We start from the raw sequence: 19,474 nt of genomic DNA, 5'->3' as shown, positions 1-19,474 counted from the left end.
ATATATATATACACACACACACCACAGCTTCTTTATCCATTTATCTGTTGATGGACTCTTAGGTTGTTTCCATGTCTTAGAAATTGTAAATAATGCTGCTGTGAACATTGGGTACATGTATCTTTCCAAATCAGTGTTTTTGTTTTTTTCAGGTATATACCCAGGAGTGGAATTGCTGGGTCATAGTTTTAGTTTTTTGAGAAACCCCCCTACTGTTTTCCACAGTGGCTGCACCAATATACATTCCCACCAACAGTGTACAAGGGTTCCCTTTTCTCCACATCCTTGCCAATATTTGTTATTTGTAAACTTTTTGATAATAGCCATTCTGACAGGTGTGAGGTGATATCTCATTGTGGTTTTGATTTGCGTTTCCCTGATGATTAGTGATGTTGAAGGTTTCCTTAATTTAGAAAATCTCTTTTATGCTCCTAGCTCCAGCAACACTACAAAGAACAAAACAAAATTCCCTTCTCTTAATACTACATTAAACATATCCTTTATCAAATGAGTTAATTTATATAAAATGTATAGGACAATATCTGGCACATAGTAAAAATACATGTGTCAGTTAATATCATTTTTATCATCACTACTATTTTTTTTTTTTTTACCACAGCACTTTTTAGACACCTATTCTCTTCAAGAATGTAAGGGAATGGGTTGAAGGAGTTGTACACAGAGATGTTACAGTTAACATTTAGGAGTTTGCCCTGGTAAGGGACAAGGTAACAGAAGACATGCTTAGAAATAATGATAGTATTTAACATTTTTAAATATTAAATGCTTAGAAAGAATTTAAGGCTAGATACTGTGTATCTGAACAGTACATCTTATTTTCTCATTATATTGAACATGACAGTCTAGTGAAATGGGAGTGAGGTAAAGAAAAATATTAAGGTATATATTTTTAAAATGAAATTATAGACGTGCTTTAAGAATTTTAGTGAAGCGTTTTGAGATAATAGATGATTTCTTGATACTATAGGCAACAATTCTAATATTGGTAGAATGTACTAATAGAAATGAAACATTAGAGAATATGCATTTAGAATAAATAATTTAAAAATCTTATTTTTGGCAAGATCAGATATTAACCTATAATATTTTGTTTTAAAATTTGGTAATTAGCTATTGGGTTGGCCAAAAGTTTCGTTCATTTTTTTTCCGTAAGATGACTCTAGTAGCACTTAGTCGTCTTTAACTTCATTCGAAGCAGTTTTGTTAGATTGTATGTGACAGCTGTCATATCAGCATGCATTTAAAAAAAGACATCAAAATTGGTGAATTTTTGTGTAGCCATTTTAATATTGAAGATGGAAGAAAAAAAGCAGCATTTTCAGTCTGTTATGCTTTATTATTTCAAGAAAGGTAAAAAAGCAACTGAAACACACAAAAAGATTTGTGCAGAGTATGGAGAAGGTGCTGTGACTGATCGAACATGTCAAAAGTGGTTTGCGAAGTTTCATGCTGGAGATTTCTCGCTGGACGGTGCTCCTCGGTCGGGTAGACCAGCTGAAGTTGATAGAGATCAAATTGAGACATTAATTGAGAACAATCAACGTTATACCACGAGGGAGATAGCCAACATACTCAAAATATCCAAATCAAGCATTGAAAATCATTTGCACCAGCTTGGTTATATTAATCGCTTTGATGTTTGGGTTCCTTATAAATTAAGTGGAAAAAACCTTCTTGACTGTACTTCCGCATGCGATTCTCTACTTAAATGTAATGAAAACATTCTGTTTTTAAAACAAATTGTGACGGGCAATGAAAAGTGGATACTGTACAATAATGTGGAATGGAAGAGATCATGGGGCAAGTGAAATGAACCAACACCAACCACACCAAAGTCTGGTCTTCATCCAAAGAAGGTGATGTTGTGTATATGGTGGGATTGGAAGTGAGTCCTCTATTATGAGCTCCTTCCAGAAAACCAAATGATTAATTCCAACAGTACTGCTCCCAGTTAGACCAACTGAAAGCAGCACTCAACAAAAAGCGTCTGGAATTGTTAATTAGCATTTTGTTATTAGTAAACAGAAAATGCATAATCTCCCATCAGGATAACGCAAGACTGCATGTTTCTTTGATGACCAGGCAAAAACTGTTACAGCTTAGCTGGGAAGTTCTGATTCATCTGCCATATTCACCAGGCGTTGCACCTTTGGATTTCCATTTACTTCGGTCTTTACAAAATTCTCTTAATGGAAAAAATTTCAGTTCCCTGGAAGACTGTAAAAGGTACCTGGAACAGTTCTTTGCTCAAAAAGCTAAAAAGTTTTGGGAAGATGGAATTATGAAGTTGCCTGAAAAATGGCAGAAGGTAGTGGAACAAAAGGGTGAATATGTTGTTCAATAACGTTCTTCGTGAAAATGAAAAATGTGTCTTTTATTTTTACTTAAAAACCGAAGGCACTTTTTTGCCAACCCAATATTTAAAGGCCAAGCAAGGGCACTAACAGATCGAGTCAACAGTTTACGTAATTTAAATCTTTACATGATTTAAAATATCTGAATTCTTGAAAATCGTCTGCAGAGCTCTAAAGCATTCTTTTCTGGCTTAGATTTGTTTTGGAAATCAGTAATATCACTTTTAACTTATGGTTCATTATATCCATTAAATTGTCAGATTGTCTTTTTGTTTCTATTTTAGTGAAATAGAAAAATCTGGTACTGTTCCTATAGCCAAGCCAAGTGAAACTGAGCAATCTGAAACTGATTGTGATGTTGGTGAGGCCCTTGATGCAAATGCTCCAGTTGACCAGCCTTCCTTTGTCAGTCCACCTGAAAGGTGGGTGTGAGCAGTTGTTTGCCCTTTGTATGGTTCTGTAATAAACAGCAGTGTCACGTTTGAGTAGACTTCGGTGCATGCTTAATTCCACTTTATGACTGAGAGGAAACTGATCCCTTTGTACTCCTTTCTTGGTTTACTTTGTACGCATGTACACTTATAATAGTTTAGATTGCATATACTCTTTATTCAGCTAAAATTTGTTTATTTAATATGCCTTTTGCTTTCAAATAGCCTTGTCAGCCAGCACATAGAAAATGTGTCATCTTTGCATGCTAAAGGAAAGATAACAAAATCGGAATTTGAATCAAAAGTTTCATCAAGTGATCAGGGTGGTGGTGACCGAAAATCTGCATTGAATGCTTCAGATAATTTAAAAAGTGAGGTAGGTAAATAACTTGCACTATATCCTACTTTATTATACAATGCATTTTTGTTATTAGCTAATCTTGTAATTTGCTATCCGTATTTGCCGTAAAGTCAGGGGATCAGTAGTTAGTGATGAATGTGGAACTGAGGTGAACTGTGCTCCCAGATAGCAAGTGGTTACTTCACAGAACTATTGCCAGTATACTGTTTATACATAGTGTTGTCCCAAGTATGAACTCTCTTGGGTTATATTTAATTATAAAGGTTTTTTGCCACCATTGATTATTTGATAACCAGATACATAAAGTCCTTATTTAAGCAGTTAAGAGAGCTATATAGAAGAAGTTATGATTGTTAAGTATCTTCAGAATAAAAATTTAACTCAATAATACAAGATTAAATTTAGTCTCTTCAACCAGAATTATTTTAAAGGGACATTTTACCCTTTGTTATTTGTGTGCAGAATACAACTAGACCAGCTTATATTAAAGAATATGGTTCTTAAAATAAAGACAGGGCTCATTCCTGTGTAGCAGTTTTACTTTCTTTTCTTCTTTCGAGTTCTACTTTGACTTCACGTAGAGGCCAGCACAGAATTTCCTGAAGAAATGTTGACAGAGAAGTCTGCTCCCTTCAGCTAAGAAATAGCTAAATAAAAGAGATGAAGGCCACTCTATGCACTTCAAAACGCGTGGAATCAGAGTATTTTAAAATACTGAGTACCACATCCACATTTATTTCTTTATAATTTGGATCTTCTGTTCTCCACCTTTTCTTTCACATATTTTCTGTGAATCTGCACTCATAACTAACTAAACTTCATTCTGGAGACTTTACTATCATTGGGCCAGCTGTTTATTTGATATCTTTTATAAATATAGAAGGTCCCCATTTCCTAGTCCAACATCTTGAAGGAAGTAATTTTCCCAGTGAAACCAAATCAAGCATATGTTACAGTTCAGTTATCAAATACCACAGGCATAAATAAAATTAGACAAACATTACAAAAATGTCTTCTTTGAGCTATTTAAGTATCAAATGTAAAATTCAAGCATGGCAGCCAGTTTTGTCCAAGATTTGCTTGTTCTCCTTAACCATTTGCAGCAGTGTCTTGCAGATCCTTGAGATAACAGGGATAAACTCTCTCCTACTCACACAAACTTAACAGGGCAGAATTATTCTGAACTGGATAGTATATAAAACTACTGGACACTTTATAATATGCTCATTATCTGACAATTTTTCTGGAATATTAAGTTATTTAGGAGGTAATTAATGCAGTTAAAAATTCCACTCTTTTGCCTGTTATAATGCTTTACAAAGTAATTTTATTGTATTGTTTAGTTCTCTTATTTGTTGCTAAGAGGCGATAGTGATTGCTCTGCCTGAGTCTCACAGAGTGTGTGTACGTTCTTATGTATTTCTTTTAGTATTTGGGCTTTACTCTTAAGTATCTCAACTATATTAATTTTTATAAATAATTGTTTATTTTCTCATTCAAACTAGATTTTTGTTATTTAATTTTTAAATTAAATTAGTATAATGCTACTCCTTTAATTTTATTTTCTGCTATGTATATTTTTAATAGCCACATACTTTATTTGATAAGTTAGTGTGTTCTGTAAAACGCTCCGACGTGGAGGTTGTATAGGAACCAATTTGCTAATAAGTCTTCCTAAAGGGAGATAATAGGTATTTGTATTGATGTATTACACTAATACACTAGTTAGTATTAGTACTCGAAAATGTGCCCTAATACAGGAAATATATACTGTATGAGATTTGTGCTATTTACCAAAGTACACTGTCTAAATAGATGTTTTGTACACTTCTCAAGGTACTGTTAATAAGTACATTATGTGTTGTTTTAGGAGTACAGAAATAATTTAAAAATGGAATGAACATCATTGCATACATTCTTCCAATTAAGAAAAAAATTACAGATTGAATTTTATGCCCTTCCCAGTTACATTTCTTCTCTCCACTTCAGATATAACCATTGTCTTGAATTTGGTGTTTTTTACATTGGTAGAGCATGTTTTTTAACTTTTACCAAATATGCATTGCTACAAACAATACATACTATTATTTGGCATATTTTGAAACAATGTAAAATGGTATCGTTCTTGTCTTAAGTATCATTTTACTCAACATTGTTTTTGAGTTTTGTCTATTCATTGTTCAATTCTACCACAATTTATTCTTCAATTAATGGATATTTAGATTGTTTCTAATTTTTTTGATGTTATCCATAGTGCTGCAGTAAGTATCCTTATGCATATTTTCTTAGGCACATATGTGTGTTTTCACTGATATTTATACATAGGAGTGGAATTATTGGGTCATAGGGTATGCATATCTTTATTTAATATTCCTAAATGTGAAACTCACTTTAGCAGTCTAATAGATGTACCATGGCTCAATAGGCTGTCACACTTTAACCTCAGATTAGTATAATTTATTTAGTATCTTTAGCTTTCCTTTGCATTCCCTGATTATACTGAGAGTGAACATTTTGTATTTTCTCTTTGCTTAGTTTATTGTTATTCCTTTACTCTCCCCCATTATTGATTTGTAGGCAGTCCTTATAGTTGGTAATAATTGTTTGTTGGCTGAATGTGTTGCAGGTATTTATTTCTGTCTCTGGCTATTTGAACCATGTGGTTTATGGTCTTTTGATATATTTAATTTTTAAATTATAATCTATCCAAATGTATCAGCCTTTTTAAAAATGATTTCTTTCTTCATCTTGTTGAATCCTTTTATAGCCTGAATCATGAAGATGTTTTTCTGTACTTTCTTTAAGCTTTGCTTTTCACATTTAGGTTTTCATATCCACCGTAAAATTTTTATATAAACGGTACTTCTTTTTATTTTAATTTTTATTGGAGTATAATTGACTTACAATGTTGTATTACTTTCTGCTGTATAGCAAAGTGAATCAATTATACATATATCAACTCTTTTTTAGATTATTTTCCCATATAGGTCATTACAGAGTATTTAGAGTTCCCTCTGCTATACACTAGGTCTTTATTAGTTATGTAAATGGTACTTCTTGTTAAGGATTTTGTAGAAACAATATATGACATCTAAAATTAGTTAGCTTCCTTTATTGTATATATTAATGTAGACTTTAAGATGGATGCATTAAAATTATAGTATTTGTACAGTTTTTGTATGGGTAATTTTTGGCTTACGATATTATATAGGTTTTTTTACAGCCTGTGCTAATATTGCTAACATGTGAAGGGATTCATCCTGTGGTGCTTAGGTAGAAGATTTTAATTCTTCGAAGAGAAACTCAACTTTTAAGTTAAACCAAAACTTTTCTTTTTACATTTTTTGTTTTTGTTTTCAAAATACTATCCTTCATTATAAAATTGGACTTTTATTTGACAGAAACATTTGTATTTACTATTATAATTTATTAATCTGTTTTCTCTATATTCTTTGAAATCTGAAATCTGTTTATTTTTGACATTTCTGTCAGAGTTCTGATTATACAAAACCAGGAGAAATTGACCCTGCATCTGTAACAAATCCCAAAGATCCAGAAGATATACCAACATTTGATGAATGGAAAAAGAAAGTTATGGAGGTAGAAAAAGAAAAAAGTAAGGAAGCACTGTGACTCTTTTTTTCTTTTTTTTAAAGGGACTGGTTTAAATATGTAGTTCTCTTTTTAATTGGTAAAACAAAGTAACATTTTTGAAAACTTTTTGAAGGTGAAACTTACCAAGATGCCTTTGATTACCCACATGTAATTTACCTGTGCATATGTCTTAATCCTGATGAAAATCCATTATTGTAAATTATTAAATGAGGCTAAAATAAAGTAGGCAGAGCAGTGATTTTTCATCTCAGTTTATAAGAGGAAAGTTGAGGCATGGAAAGTTCTGAGTCATAAAGCTTTAAACTGTAAACAGAATTGAACTAAATTATTATACTCTTTTTGTTGTAAATTAAATCTCAGAGTTAAAAATTATTATGATTGGGATTAGAGATAGAAGGATAGCGTTCGTCCTTAATAGAATAAAATGTATATGCAAAAAGTTTTGATTTTCATGGATAAGCTTCATTTTGTGAATTGTACTAGGCATAAATCGAGTAATGTGGATTTTTGTAGTTAATTTGTTTATTAGGGATATTTTAAAGTTACTGAGCTGAAGCATTTTGATTTTCATGTGGGTTTTTAAAATTAAAACATTAATTTTATTAAGTATTTGAAGTATTTGAATTCTATTAAGTAAAGTATTTGAAGTATTTAAAGCATTAAAACCTGTTCTCTAGATGGCAGCCTGTTGCTCTTGAGATTGTTTGCTCTGGGTATTTTCAATCATAATCATCATATATATATGTTCATAATAAGGTTTGTCTGCAGGTCAGTCAATGCATCCATCTTCTAATGGAGGTCTACATGCCACAAAAAAGGTCCAGAAAAATCGAAATAATTATGCTTCGGTAGAATGTGGTGCCAAAATTTTGGCAGCTAACCCAGAAGCCAAGGTACTGAAGTGTAAAATTCTTCTGTACATATAGAAAACTAGTGACTTTATTAAATGTAAGCAGTGGTTTCCTGGGAACTGTATTTTAACATGAGCTATTTTCCTAATCCACTAATAAGTGCAGGATTATGCTTTTAAAGACATTTTCTTGCATGGATTCTTAGTGTATTGGTTGATACATTGCACCCTATTTTTGTTTTTTCTTTTTAAAGACATTTTTTTTTAGAGCAGTTAGAGGTTCACAGCAAAATAGAGAGGAAAGTACAGAGATTTCTCATATACCCCCTGTCCCCACGCCTGTTAGCCTCCTCCATCATCAACATCTCCCACCAGAATGGTACATTTGTTACAGTTAATGAACTTATATTGACACATTGTTATCACCTGAAGTCCATAGTTTACATTAGCGTTCACTCTTAAACATTCTGTGGTTTTGGACAAATGTATAATGACATGTATCTGCCATTATAGTATCATACAGAGTATTTTTACTGCTCTAAAAATCCTCTGTGCTCTACCTATTCACTGCTTCCTTCCCCCAACTTTTGGGAACCACTGATCTTTTTACTATCTCCCTAGTGTTATCTTTTCCAGAATGTCATATAGCTGGAATCATACCATACGCAGCTTTTTCAGATTGGCTTCTTTCACTTATTAGTATGCATGTTAGGTTCATCCATGTCTTTTCATGGCTTGATACCTCATTTCTTTTTAGTGTTGAATAATATTCCATTGTCTGGATGTACCACAGTTTATCCATTCACCTACTGAAGGACATACACTCTGTTTTTAAACTTTTAAAACCTGTGTGAAATTTACAGAAGGAAATAGCTAATAGAAAAATAATTTTTCCCCTATAGTAACAGACATTTAATTTTAAATGTCTTGTTATAAGGCTAACTTAGCACAGTATAGACAAAGCTTATAAATTTTAGCTACTTTTATGCTTTCTTCCCAAAGTGAATGTTTCAGAGTCTTAGGTGTATTTTAAGATCTAAAAATATAGAAAACCTAGAAAGCTTGATAGTTGAAATAAATCTTTTTCTTTAAGTAATTTATTCCCTTCCCCCTTTCTAAAAATAGAGCACATCTGCTATTCTTATAGAAAATATGGATCTTTATATGTTGAATCCCTGCAGCACTAAAATTTGGTAAGTAATATAAAATTTAATAAAGTGTACTCTATACATGTATTATATTCAGCTTTTATTTTGGGATTAGATTGATTTGTTCATATAGTCACTTAATAAGCATTTATGATTGGTTGGTGCTGGTACTGTACTTACCTTAGGTCCTGGGGTACAAAATTGAAGACAAAAATGTCTTTCCTTTTAAGGACGACGTCACACAAAAAAATTGACAGATCTAGTTCAACAGTTTTCAAATGGTATAAAAAGTACTGCTGCAAAGGTATTATAGGAAAAGAGATGATATATAACTGCAGAAGAGGATGAGCTTGCTAGAAGAGGTAGTTCATGAGCTGAATCTTGAAGGATGAATTCCTTGAATTTATAGGAAGTCACAGATGAGGGAGGCAGAGGTATTCAGGAACTATAAGAATAAGGGGATAGCACTAAAAGGAGCATATTTCTGGGCAACTATTAAGTAGAAGCAACCTGAAGAAGTTATTTTAGTGATTACAAGAATAGAGGTACAATTAGAGTAATCATGGAAGATGAGACAGCAGAGTCAGTTTAGCAATAACCAGGCCATTCCATGCTACACATACCCAGCTTAAAAGTTTCTGAAGTTTATCTTAAAGACCGTGGAGCATAGTGTTTGTTTTAAGTAAGGAAATGACATGACCTCACTGGCATTTTAGGAAGGCTTATCCTTAAAAGATGGCCTACAGCATAATGCCGTTGGAAACAGGGAAGCCAGTTAGGAACCTGTTGTCATAGCTCAGGTGAGAAATGAGGGCTTTAATTAAGACATTGGCAATTTGGATAAAGAAGAGAGGGGAATCTGAAAAATTTGTATAGCAGATAAAATTGACAGCTCTTGGTTAGTAATTGGATGTGAAGAGAGGCATCTGTTAATCTCCCTTGATTTTGGCTTCCCTGCTTGGATCTATGATTCTGCCATTAACTAAGAATATAGGCAAAGGAACCGATTTATGTGGGAAATAAATTGATATACCAACAATTTTATTAGATTACTTGATTTCATTGATCAAAAGCAGCTGTTTTAAAAAAGAATTGAGGTAAATCACCACCATCAAATTGAGTAACTAATATATATGATATATATATATATACACACTTTTTTAATTTAAAGAGAAACTCTTTAAAGATAATGCTTATTCTTTTTTACTTTTGGTTTTCACTCCTTTTGTTAATATACATATTTAAGTTCAGTTTGAAAATTAACACCAAGCTATTTAAGGGTATTAAGGGATAATATTAAAAAACTTAATTTTCCCATATGCCATTTGGCCTGGAAACTGAATTTGAGGAAATAGTTATCTGAGATCATAATCAAAATGTTATTTTTTGGCTTTTGTTTTTGTTTGTAAAAGCCCCTGTAGTCAGTAACAACTCAGTTTTTATGCTCTAAAATTTTGTATTTTAAGCAAAGACATTCTGGGATGAAGTTATATGAAGCAATCATTTTGTTTTATTCTGGTTTACAGAATAAGTGATCATAGCTACCCGTTTTTGTTTTTTTTTTTTTTTTTTTTGCGGTACGCGGGCCTCTCACTGTTGTGGCCTCTCCCATTGCGGAGCACAGGCTCCAGACGCGCAGGCTCAGCGGCCATGGCTCACGGGCCCAGCTGCTCCGCGGCATGTGGGATCTTCCCGGACCGGGGCACGAACCCATTTCCCCTGCATCGGCAGGTGGACTCCCAACCACTGCGCCACCAGGGAAGCCCTGTATTTTAACGTTTTTGCAGACAGCATGTATTCGTGTATATGTGTTTACTGTATATTTTACTTTTTGCTCATCCATTTATGCGTCTTTTCATTGTATAATTAAAAAACCTCAGAACACCTTTACTGATTTCACCTGATTTGATTGGGTTGACCCACCTAAGGTATATTAAGACCACACAGTCTCATTATAGCTTTGTAAATCCTAATATCTGGTAGAATAAGTTTATACCTCATCTTCAGATGTATCTTCACTATTTTTGTCCCTTTGTTTTTTCTTTTAAATTTTAGAATCATCTTGTTGAATTCTAAAAAAAGAATCATGCTGGCATTTTTATTGACATCGTATCAAATGTCTAGATGAATTTCAGAATAATTGACATTTTAGGATTTTGAGCCTTCTTGTTCATTTGATAGTTTGTCCATTTGTTCATTCATTCGTTTGTTCCTTCTTTTGTTCTTTCTATGTTTATTGAGCACCTGTTATGTGAGGTTGCTGATACTAGAAATAACATTGTTTCACAAATTAGGCTGAGATCCTAGAAAGGTGTCAATCCCTAATCACTAATGAGATTGAACATATTTTCATGCACCAGTTTTTCCTGTAAATAATGCTGCTATGAACATTGGGGTGCACGTATTGTATCTTTTCAAATTAATGTTCTCATTTTCTTCAGTTTTATACCCAGCAGTGGAATTGCTGGATCTTATGGTAGTTTTATTTTTAATGTTTCGAAGAACCTCCATACTGTTTTACATAGTGGCTGCACCAATTTACAGTGTACTAGGTTTCCCACCAACAGTGTACTAGGGTTCCCTTTTATCCACATCCTTGCCAACGTTTGTTATTTGTAGACTTTTCAGTGGTAGCCATTCTGACATATGTGAGGTGATATCTCATCGTGGTTTTGATTTGCGTTTTTTGATGATTAGCTATGTTGATCATTTTTCATGTGCCTGTTGGCCATCTGTATATATTCTTGGAAAAATGTCTATTCAAGTCTTCTGCCCATTTTTAACACATTTTTGACCAGAGACGTATTATGGCCACAGGCGTTAGTTTCTGCAAAAATCCCCCGGTCAGTAATGTGTTGGGCTTCCCTGGTTGCACAGTGGTTAAGAGTCCACCTGCCAATGCAGGGGACACGGGTTCGAGCCCTGGTCCGGGAAGATCCCACCTGCCACGGAGCAGCTGAGCCCATGCGCCACAACTACTGAGCCTGAGCTCTAGAGCCCATGCTCTGCAACAAGAGAAGCCACCACAATGAGAAGCCTGCACACCACAACGAGGAGTAGCCCCCACTCACCACAACTAGAGAAAGCCTGCTTGCAGCAACAAAGACCCAACACAGCCAAAAAATAAAAATAAAAATAAATAAATAAAATAATGTGTTAAACTGGGTTCTTTGTTTTCTTTGATATTGAGTTGTATGAGTTGTTTATAAATTCTGGATATTAACCCCTTATCAGTCATCATTTGCAAATTTTTTCTCCCATTCCGTAGGTTGTCTTTTTGTTTTGTTGATGGTTTCCTTTGCTGTGCTAAAGCTTTTAAGTTTACTTTTGCTTTTATTTCTTTTGCCTTAGGAGACAGATCCAAAAAAATAGTGCTGTGATTTATGTCAGAGTGTTTTGCCTATGTTCTTTTCTAGGAGGTCTGTGGTTTCAGGTCTTATTACATTTAGGTCTTTAATCCATTTGAGTTTACTTTTGTATATGGTGTGAGGAAATGTTCTGATCTCATTTTTTTTACATTTAGCTGTCCAGTTTTCCCAGCACCACTTATTGAAGAGACTGTCTTTTCTCCATTGTATATTCTTGTCTTCATTGTCATGGATTAATTGACCATAAGTACATGGGTTTATTTCTGGGCTTTCCATCCTGTTCCATTGATCTGTTGTCTGTTTTTGTGTCAGTACCATGCTGTTTTGATTACTGTTGGTTTGTAGTATAATCTGAAGTCAGCATGATATCTCCAGCTTTGTTCGTTTTTCTCAAGATTCAGTGTTTGGAACTCAACTGTAAAACCTTCCAGGCCTCTGGGAAGATGTTAATTTTAAATTAAATTAAGTATGTGATTTCAAAAATAAATATTTAGTACAGTCACATGGCTCAAACCCAAAAAGGTATTTAAAAGAGGTAGGGGAGTTACAGTGAGAAATATACTTCCAGTCTGTCATCTATCTTCCTATTCAGTGTTAAATTTTTAGGTATCTTTTTAGTTTCTTTATGCAAAAAATTAGAGATTTTTATTTATCTTTCACTTTTCACAGTAGCATATTATACTATCTCACCTTGAATTAAGTTTTAACTTAAAAATATCTGGTCATGTTTCTGTTTCACTCATATAAAACTTTCTCATTTTTTTTTTGATAGCTGCATGAAAATCCATTATATGATTGTACCAAGATTTAACTAGTCTTCTGTTGATGGTATTTGGGTTGTTTATAATCTTTTGCCATGACAGGCAGTTATTATAAATAAGCTTGTGCATGTACTGTTTTATACTTGTGTGAATAGATGGGCAGTTTTAAAAATTATTTTTAAAAGAAATAATTATGAGACTATATAGGTTTTCTATTTCTTCTTGAGTTAGTTTTGGTAAATTACATTTTTCTAGGAATTTGTCTTTAATCCATTTTGAAAGTTTTTGTAGTAAAGCTGTTTATGGTATTCTCTTATTGTTTAAAGATCTTTTCTTTGTAGCTTTGCAGTATAGTCTGAAGTCAGGGAATGTGATTCTACCAGCTCTGTTCTTTCTCAAGATTGTTTTGGCTATTTGGGGTATTTTGTGTTTCTATATACGTTTTAAAGTTATGTGTTCTAGTTTTGTGAAAAATGCCATTGGATTGCATTGAATTTGTAGATTGCCTTGGGTAGTATGTTCATATCATCTAAATTTTGACACATGGTATTTTATCAAACTATTATGTTTAGATCTGCTACTTTACTGATCTTTTAAAATTCCTGACCTATAAATAATAAAGGGAAGTATGTTGAAATTAGATTTGTCAGCTTTTTATGTAGTTCTATTAATTTACAGTGTTGTCTGCCTCTAAGAAAATAGAAAAGGTGAGGCAGTAAGATAAGAAAGCATTTTAAAATCAACTTTCATGTGGAATAATTACATATGTACTAATGTTTTATGAGTCTGTTAGTTTCATACAAGTTTTAGAATTGTTAAATTTGCCCAGTGAATTGACTCTTTACACCTGGAAATACATATGTCCAAAAGTTTATTTTAACTGTTAGTAATATAGCTTCTATTTTCTTAGAAATTGAGAACACATTGTATGCAAAAAAAGGAGGTAGAGGAGAATTTGCTTTTTCTTCTTAATGCTCTTTTAGATTTATTTTCTCCGTTGTAAATAAAAAGCAAAGTCTTGAGTCTGATTTTCTTTAGTTTCCTCTCCCCAGGGTGTTGTGGTGGTATGGACAATGTTTAGGCTTTGGAGCCAGATAGATGTTTGTTTTGACTTTAGCTTTACTATGTATTGGCTAAATGACTATTAGTTAGGGCTCTTGATTCTGCTGTTTTAACAGAGACCAGAAAACTGTGGTTTAAAAAAGATAGGTATTTAATTTTCTCTGACATAAAAACCTCAAGCTCTGGTAGATGGTGCAGGGAACAGAGAACAATGAAAGGACCCACACACCTTCTGTCATGTTTTTCTACCACCCCTGAGATGTTGTCTCTGCCTGCATTGCTGAGATGATTTCCTACCACACCCTCATTCTAGCCTGCAAGGTAGGAAAAAGCAAATGGAGAGGTAGCAGCTTCTTTTTAAAGGCTTGACCTGGAAGTTGCACTGGACACGGCGCTCACATCCCATGACTCATAACTAAGAAACATTGCCAAGCCTGGGAAAAAGTCTTTGATGGGTGGCCGTATGCTTGGCTACATCTTCGGAGGTGGGGGACAGGTTCTGTTACTAAAAAGGCAGAAGGGAAAAATGTGAAGTAACCAATTAGTGATTATTGAATGGTTCTATAAAATGGAGATAGTGTCCTATGCAGTTTGGTTGTACGAATTAAATGAAAGGATGGATATGAATCATCTACCATGGTAGCTGACCCAGAGTAAGCATTCAGCTAATGTTAGTTTCCTTTTTTTCATGAGCTTTTCTCTGAATCATGGCTGTCTTTACCATCTCCTGGAACTCAGTTCTGTTGCTTTCCAGGATTAACACAATATGTTAATTTCAATGCCTTTAATTTATTTAACATTTAATTGTCAGTGTATGTAATCTCATTTGATATAATACTTAGTTTATTAAAGTATTGGAGTGCTAGATGTCATGAGTATTTCTTTTCCCTAAATGCCATGCTTTATGCAGTTTTATTTTACACATGTAGAACCATACTTTTAATTTTTTCCTAAACAGCAATATTTTGTGGCATCTTTCCATGTCCATAAATATATATATCTCAAGTATCATTTTTTTCAAAAATTTCATACACATGATTTCATATAATCCCATAATAACCCTTTTTTTTCCCTTCCCTACCCCTATTTCCCCTCCTCCTTTCCCTCTCCCCACTGGTAACCACTAGTTCGTTCTCTATATCTGTGAGTCTGCTTCTTTTTTGTTTTATTTACTAGTTTATTGTATTTTTAAAAACAGCTTTATTGAGGAATAATTGGCATAAACAACTGCATGTAAAATAAATTGTGAAATGTTAAAGTGTACGATTTGATAAGTTTTGACATTTATACATCTATGAAACCATCACCACAATGAAGATAACAAGCATGTCTATCTCCCCCAAAAGTCCTCATGCCCCTTTATAATTTTTCCCTCCCAGCCTTAACCCCATAGCAATTAAAGATCTGTTTTATATCACTATACATTAGTTTATATTTTCTAGCTTTTTATGTAAATGGAATGTATGGTTTTTAGTACCATTTTTAATAGCTGTTTGGTATTTCATTGTCTGGGTGGGGCCATAATTTGTTAATCAATGCTCTGTGCTAAACATTTAGGTTGACTTTCCCCCCCTGCTCTTATAAACTGTGCTTTGTTATATTTATTAAGATGTATATTCAAGGGTGATCATTTGGAGACGTGTGTCCGTAGATTAAATTTCTAAAAGTATATTGCTGAATCAAAGGCTATGGTACCTTTTGAGACAATATGGCCAAACTGCCCTCTAGAGTGGTCAGGTTACACTCGTACTAGCTGTTCTTAGTCAAGTCATTCCTTCTCCAAGAATGAGGTTTGTCATTAGAAAAGAATCTTCTAAAAAAATATTATAGGACAAAATCAGTATCTTTTTTTCCCACTAATGATATGGCTGGGAAATACTTAAGGGTGTTCCTTTTTTATAACCAAGGTTGCTAATCCTCTTCCTTCCTTACATTTTTTTTAATGAGTAACTTCATGGAGGTCTAGTTTATGTAAGCTGTTAATGTCATGTTTAATATGAACTGTTATTTTGGTTGGTTTATCTAAATAATTGTCTTGTGTTCTTTTTAAAGGTTTGTTATTGAACTCTGTGAACCAATTCAAGTAAAACAGTTTGATATTGCAAATTATGAATTATTTTCTTCTACTCCTAAAGACTTTCTGGTTTCTATCAGTGACAGGTAAATTCTAAAGCTGGTTTCTACAGAGTTTATATTGGATTTTCAGAATAAAAATTTAAAAACAGGTCACATTTTAAAACTTTAATTATTTTATTTTTTATTTTAATCAATTTGTAAGAACAGTAGTAATACTATTGTAGGAAAGGCACTTGTTAGTTTACTTTCATTAACTTATGTAGTGCTTATAACAGCCCTCTGATATTATTCCCTTATGAGATGAGGAAACAGACAAGGAGAGATTAAGTAGCTTGCCTGGATCACATGACTTGTGACTTGGACAACCAAGATTCAAATGTAGATCTGTATGACTTTAAAATCCTTACTTTTAATATATTATGACCTATTGCTTTCAGATATTTCTTTAAAAAGTTATTAAAAACATACATGAGCATTTTATATCATGAGGTATATTTTTGTTAAAGTATATTTTAAAAACTTTGGTATATATGTGTGATTATAAGAGAAATAAACATACGTTGTAAGGAACTTGGTAGAGAACCCCAATCCTGTCAACCATAGATAACTGTATTAGCATTTTAATACATTCCTTCCAGTCTTTTCTACACATTTATTCTACCAAAAAAGTCAGTTTTTAATGCTTACATCTTGAGAATATATCCTTTTGTGTTTTAAGCACATCATTTTTAATGAATACTTGATATTTTCCTCCCTGTGGAGGTGTTTATTCCTTCCATAAATCCTTTTTGAGTGCCCATAATATACCATGTAGGATGCTGGGTTTTTTTGTTTGTTTGTTTTGGTTTTATTTTTGCGATACGCGGGCCTCTCACTGTTGTGGAGCACAGGCTCCAGACGCGCAGGCCCAGCAGCTGTGGCTCACGGGCCCAGCCGCTGCGCTGCATGTGGGATCTTCCCGGACTGGGGCACGAACCGGTGTCCCCTGCATTGGCAGGTGGACTCTCAACCACTGCGCCACCAGGGAAGCCCTACCATTCTTTTATCATTGATCATTAAGGGTTTTCTGTGGTGTTTCTTCCCTCACCCCACACTTAGCATTGCCTATATACAGTTTTTGAAATGAATTCTCAAAATCTCTCCTTCATTTTTCTTTTACTAATCTTGCTCAGATGATTTCCTTTTCTCTAAGCTGTAATTTTCTTATATGTCAAATGAATATTCAGCTTTGACAGCTAAAGTGTTTTTTTTTTATGTGATGAGAGAACACTCGTTACTTTGAGGGATTCTTTAAATGCTGTAGTAACAATAATAGTTTTGTGCTATTACATTAGATTTCCTTTTAAAGGGGGAAAAGCTATATAAGAGCTGTGAAATTCAAATATAGTAAAGGATTTTTTCTTTTTCCCTTTCCACCAGTACTTATACTTCATGTCATCACACACTTATTGGTACATGAAGAATAGTACCTCTTTCTTCCAAAACAATCTCTTGGCTACTTTCTGTTTTAAAACCTCCAGTTTACTTGGAAGCCCTCCCAAACCCCAAGAAGCAGTCCTGGTCCTACTTTTGTCTTCCTCTGTCTTCTATTTGATAATGGTGTAATTTTTCAAGACCATCTTTCCTCATAAGGAAGAACCTGTCAGAGTTTAGCTGGAAGAGAAAAATGTATTTGTTCAACTCGATGCTTAACTCATATTTAAACTATGTTAAGTGAGTGTGTTTACCTGGAGAGGGGAAAAATAATGCAATAGGATCTCTTTTGAAAATGTGATGGAACCTCTCAATATGTGATTTATGATTTTCTAAAAAGGAATATTTATGTTTTCTAGATACCCCACAAATAAATGGATTAAGCTGGGTACTTTCCATGGTAGAGATGAGAGGAATGTCCAGAGTTTCCCTTTAGATGAACAGATGTATGCAAAATATGTGAAGGTATGTTTATATTTGCAGAACTATGTTCTATAATGAAACATACCTGTTATTCATACTTTGTACCTCACCTGTTTAGAAATAAGAAAAATTAAGAGGAAATTTACTGCAATATTCCTTTTAATAAAACAATTCTTACTTGGATATATTATTTTATGGGACAAATACTAATAAAGTCCCTTTTGTATAACTGGAAACCTAGGCTAGTTTTTTGATATCTGTGGCTCTGATGAAATTCCAAATTATAACTCGTAATATTTTTGGAGTCTTGATATAAAATGTCATCTTTATAGTATTATATTTCTTTATATTTTAAAACCCAAATCAGTTAGTCACTGCAGTCTTTAAAGCAGTTCTGATTATTAGAATCTAATATCATTTCCATTTTCATATCTAGTTATTTATCATTATAGCTTTTTGCCTTTTGTATACTCAAGTGAAATATTATGTCTAAGTAACAATTTCAGATAAAGGTTTAACCATTTAAATTCCTGCTGCAACCTAAATGTCCATCAACAGAGGAATGGATAAAGAAGTTGTAGTACATATATACAAAGAAATACTACTCAGCCATAAAAAAGACTGAAATAATGCCATTCGTAGCAACATGGATGGACCTCCAGATTGTCACACTGAGTGAAATAAGTCAGACAGAGAAAGATAAATATCATATGATATCACTTATATGTGGAATCTAAAAAAAAAAAATGGTACAGATGAACTTATTTACAAAACAGAAATGCTACAAATGAACTTATTTACAAAACAGAAACAAAACACAAACTTTTGGTTACTGGGGAGAAAGTGGAGGGTGCGGGGAGGGAAAACTTGGGAGACTGGAATTGACACATATACATTACTATGTATAAAATAGATAACTAATAAGGACCTACTGTATAGCATAGGGAACTCTTCTATAATACTCTGTAATGACCGATATGGGAAAAGAATCTAAAAAAGAATGGATGTATGTATAACTGATAACACTTTGCTATACAGCAGAAACTAACACAACATTGTAAGTCAACTATACTCTTAATAAAAATAATAAATAAATAAATAAATTCCTGCTGCTTCCTGCCCCAGTGTAGAGGTGGAATTATCTACCAAAGTAGAATTAATCATTCTTGAATTGAATTTAGACAAAATATGGGAATTTCTTACTCCTCTTATTTCTTCCTTTTTTTCTTTAAAATAATACAGCCATACCTTAAAGTACAACTGTGTTAATAATAAGACCTTTTGGAATGACAGCAGCTCTGATTTTCTTTCTAATCTTTTCTTCTTTAAGTGTGAAAACTTATAGCTACCTACTTGTCTTTTGGGATTTTACTGTCTATGTCTTTTTAAAGCATGTATTAAATTGGCTTCTGTAAATGGGTAAACTTGTAGTATTCCTAGTGTCCGTATAAAAATGATTTTATAAAAATGCTGTTTTTAAAGTACAGTTGATATTCTCAGTTAATGATTCAGCTGTGTTCAGAAAAGTCAA

The 19,474-nt window shown here is 33.3% G+C and overlaps 1 protein-coding gene across 5 annotated transcripts in view; it reads left to right on the top strand.

The window, feature by feature from the left end:
* The window catches only part of SUCO (SUN domain containing ossification factor), a 75,344-nt gene that overhangs the window by 23,354 nt on the left and 32,516 nt on the right, over window positions 1–19,474 (top strand). For 3 of the 5 annotated variants that reach the window (XM_029228423.1, XM_029228425.1, XM_029228427.1), the window contains exons 5-11: window positions 2,660–2,797; window positions 3,032–3,182; window positions 6,660–6,783; window positions 7,539–7,675; window positions 8,758–8,825; window positions 16,024–16,131; window positions 17,880–17,985. In XM_029228423.1, the coding sequence (XP_029084256.1) occupies window positions 2,660–2,797; window positions 3,032–3,182; window positions 6,660–6,783; window positions 7,539–7,675; window positions 8,758–8,825; window positions 16,024–16,131; window positions 17,880–17,985 (832 nt within the window). The remainder of the gene's footprint in view (window positions 1–2,659; window positions 2,798–3,031; window positions 3,183–6,659; window positions 6,784–7,538; window positions 7,676–8,757; window positions 8,826–16,023; window positions 16,132–17,879; window positions 17,986–19,474) is intronic. The other 2 variants (XM_029228424.1, XM_029228426.1) reach the window with 1 other exon arrangement.

This window comes from Monodon monoceros, unplaced genomic scaffold, assembly GCF_005190385.1.
Source record: "Monodon monoceros isolate NGI ecotype Baffin Bay Population unplaced genomic scaffold, NGI_Narwhal_1 Super_Scaffold_18, whole genome shotgun sequence".
Classification (NCBI taxonomy): domain Eukaryota; kingdom Metazoa; phylum Chordata; class Mammalia; order Artiodactyla; family Monodontidae; genus Monodon; species Monodon monoceros.
The sequence above is the reverse complement of the archived record's forward strand: the minus strand, read 5'-3'. Positions and strand labels throughout refer to the sequence as shown.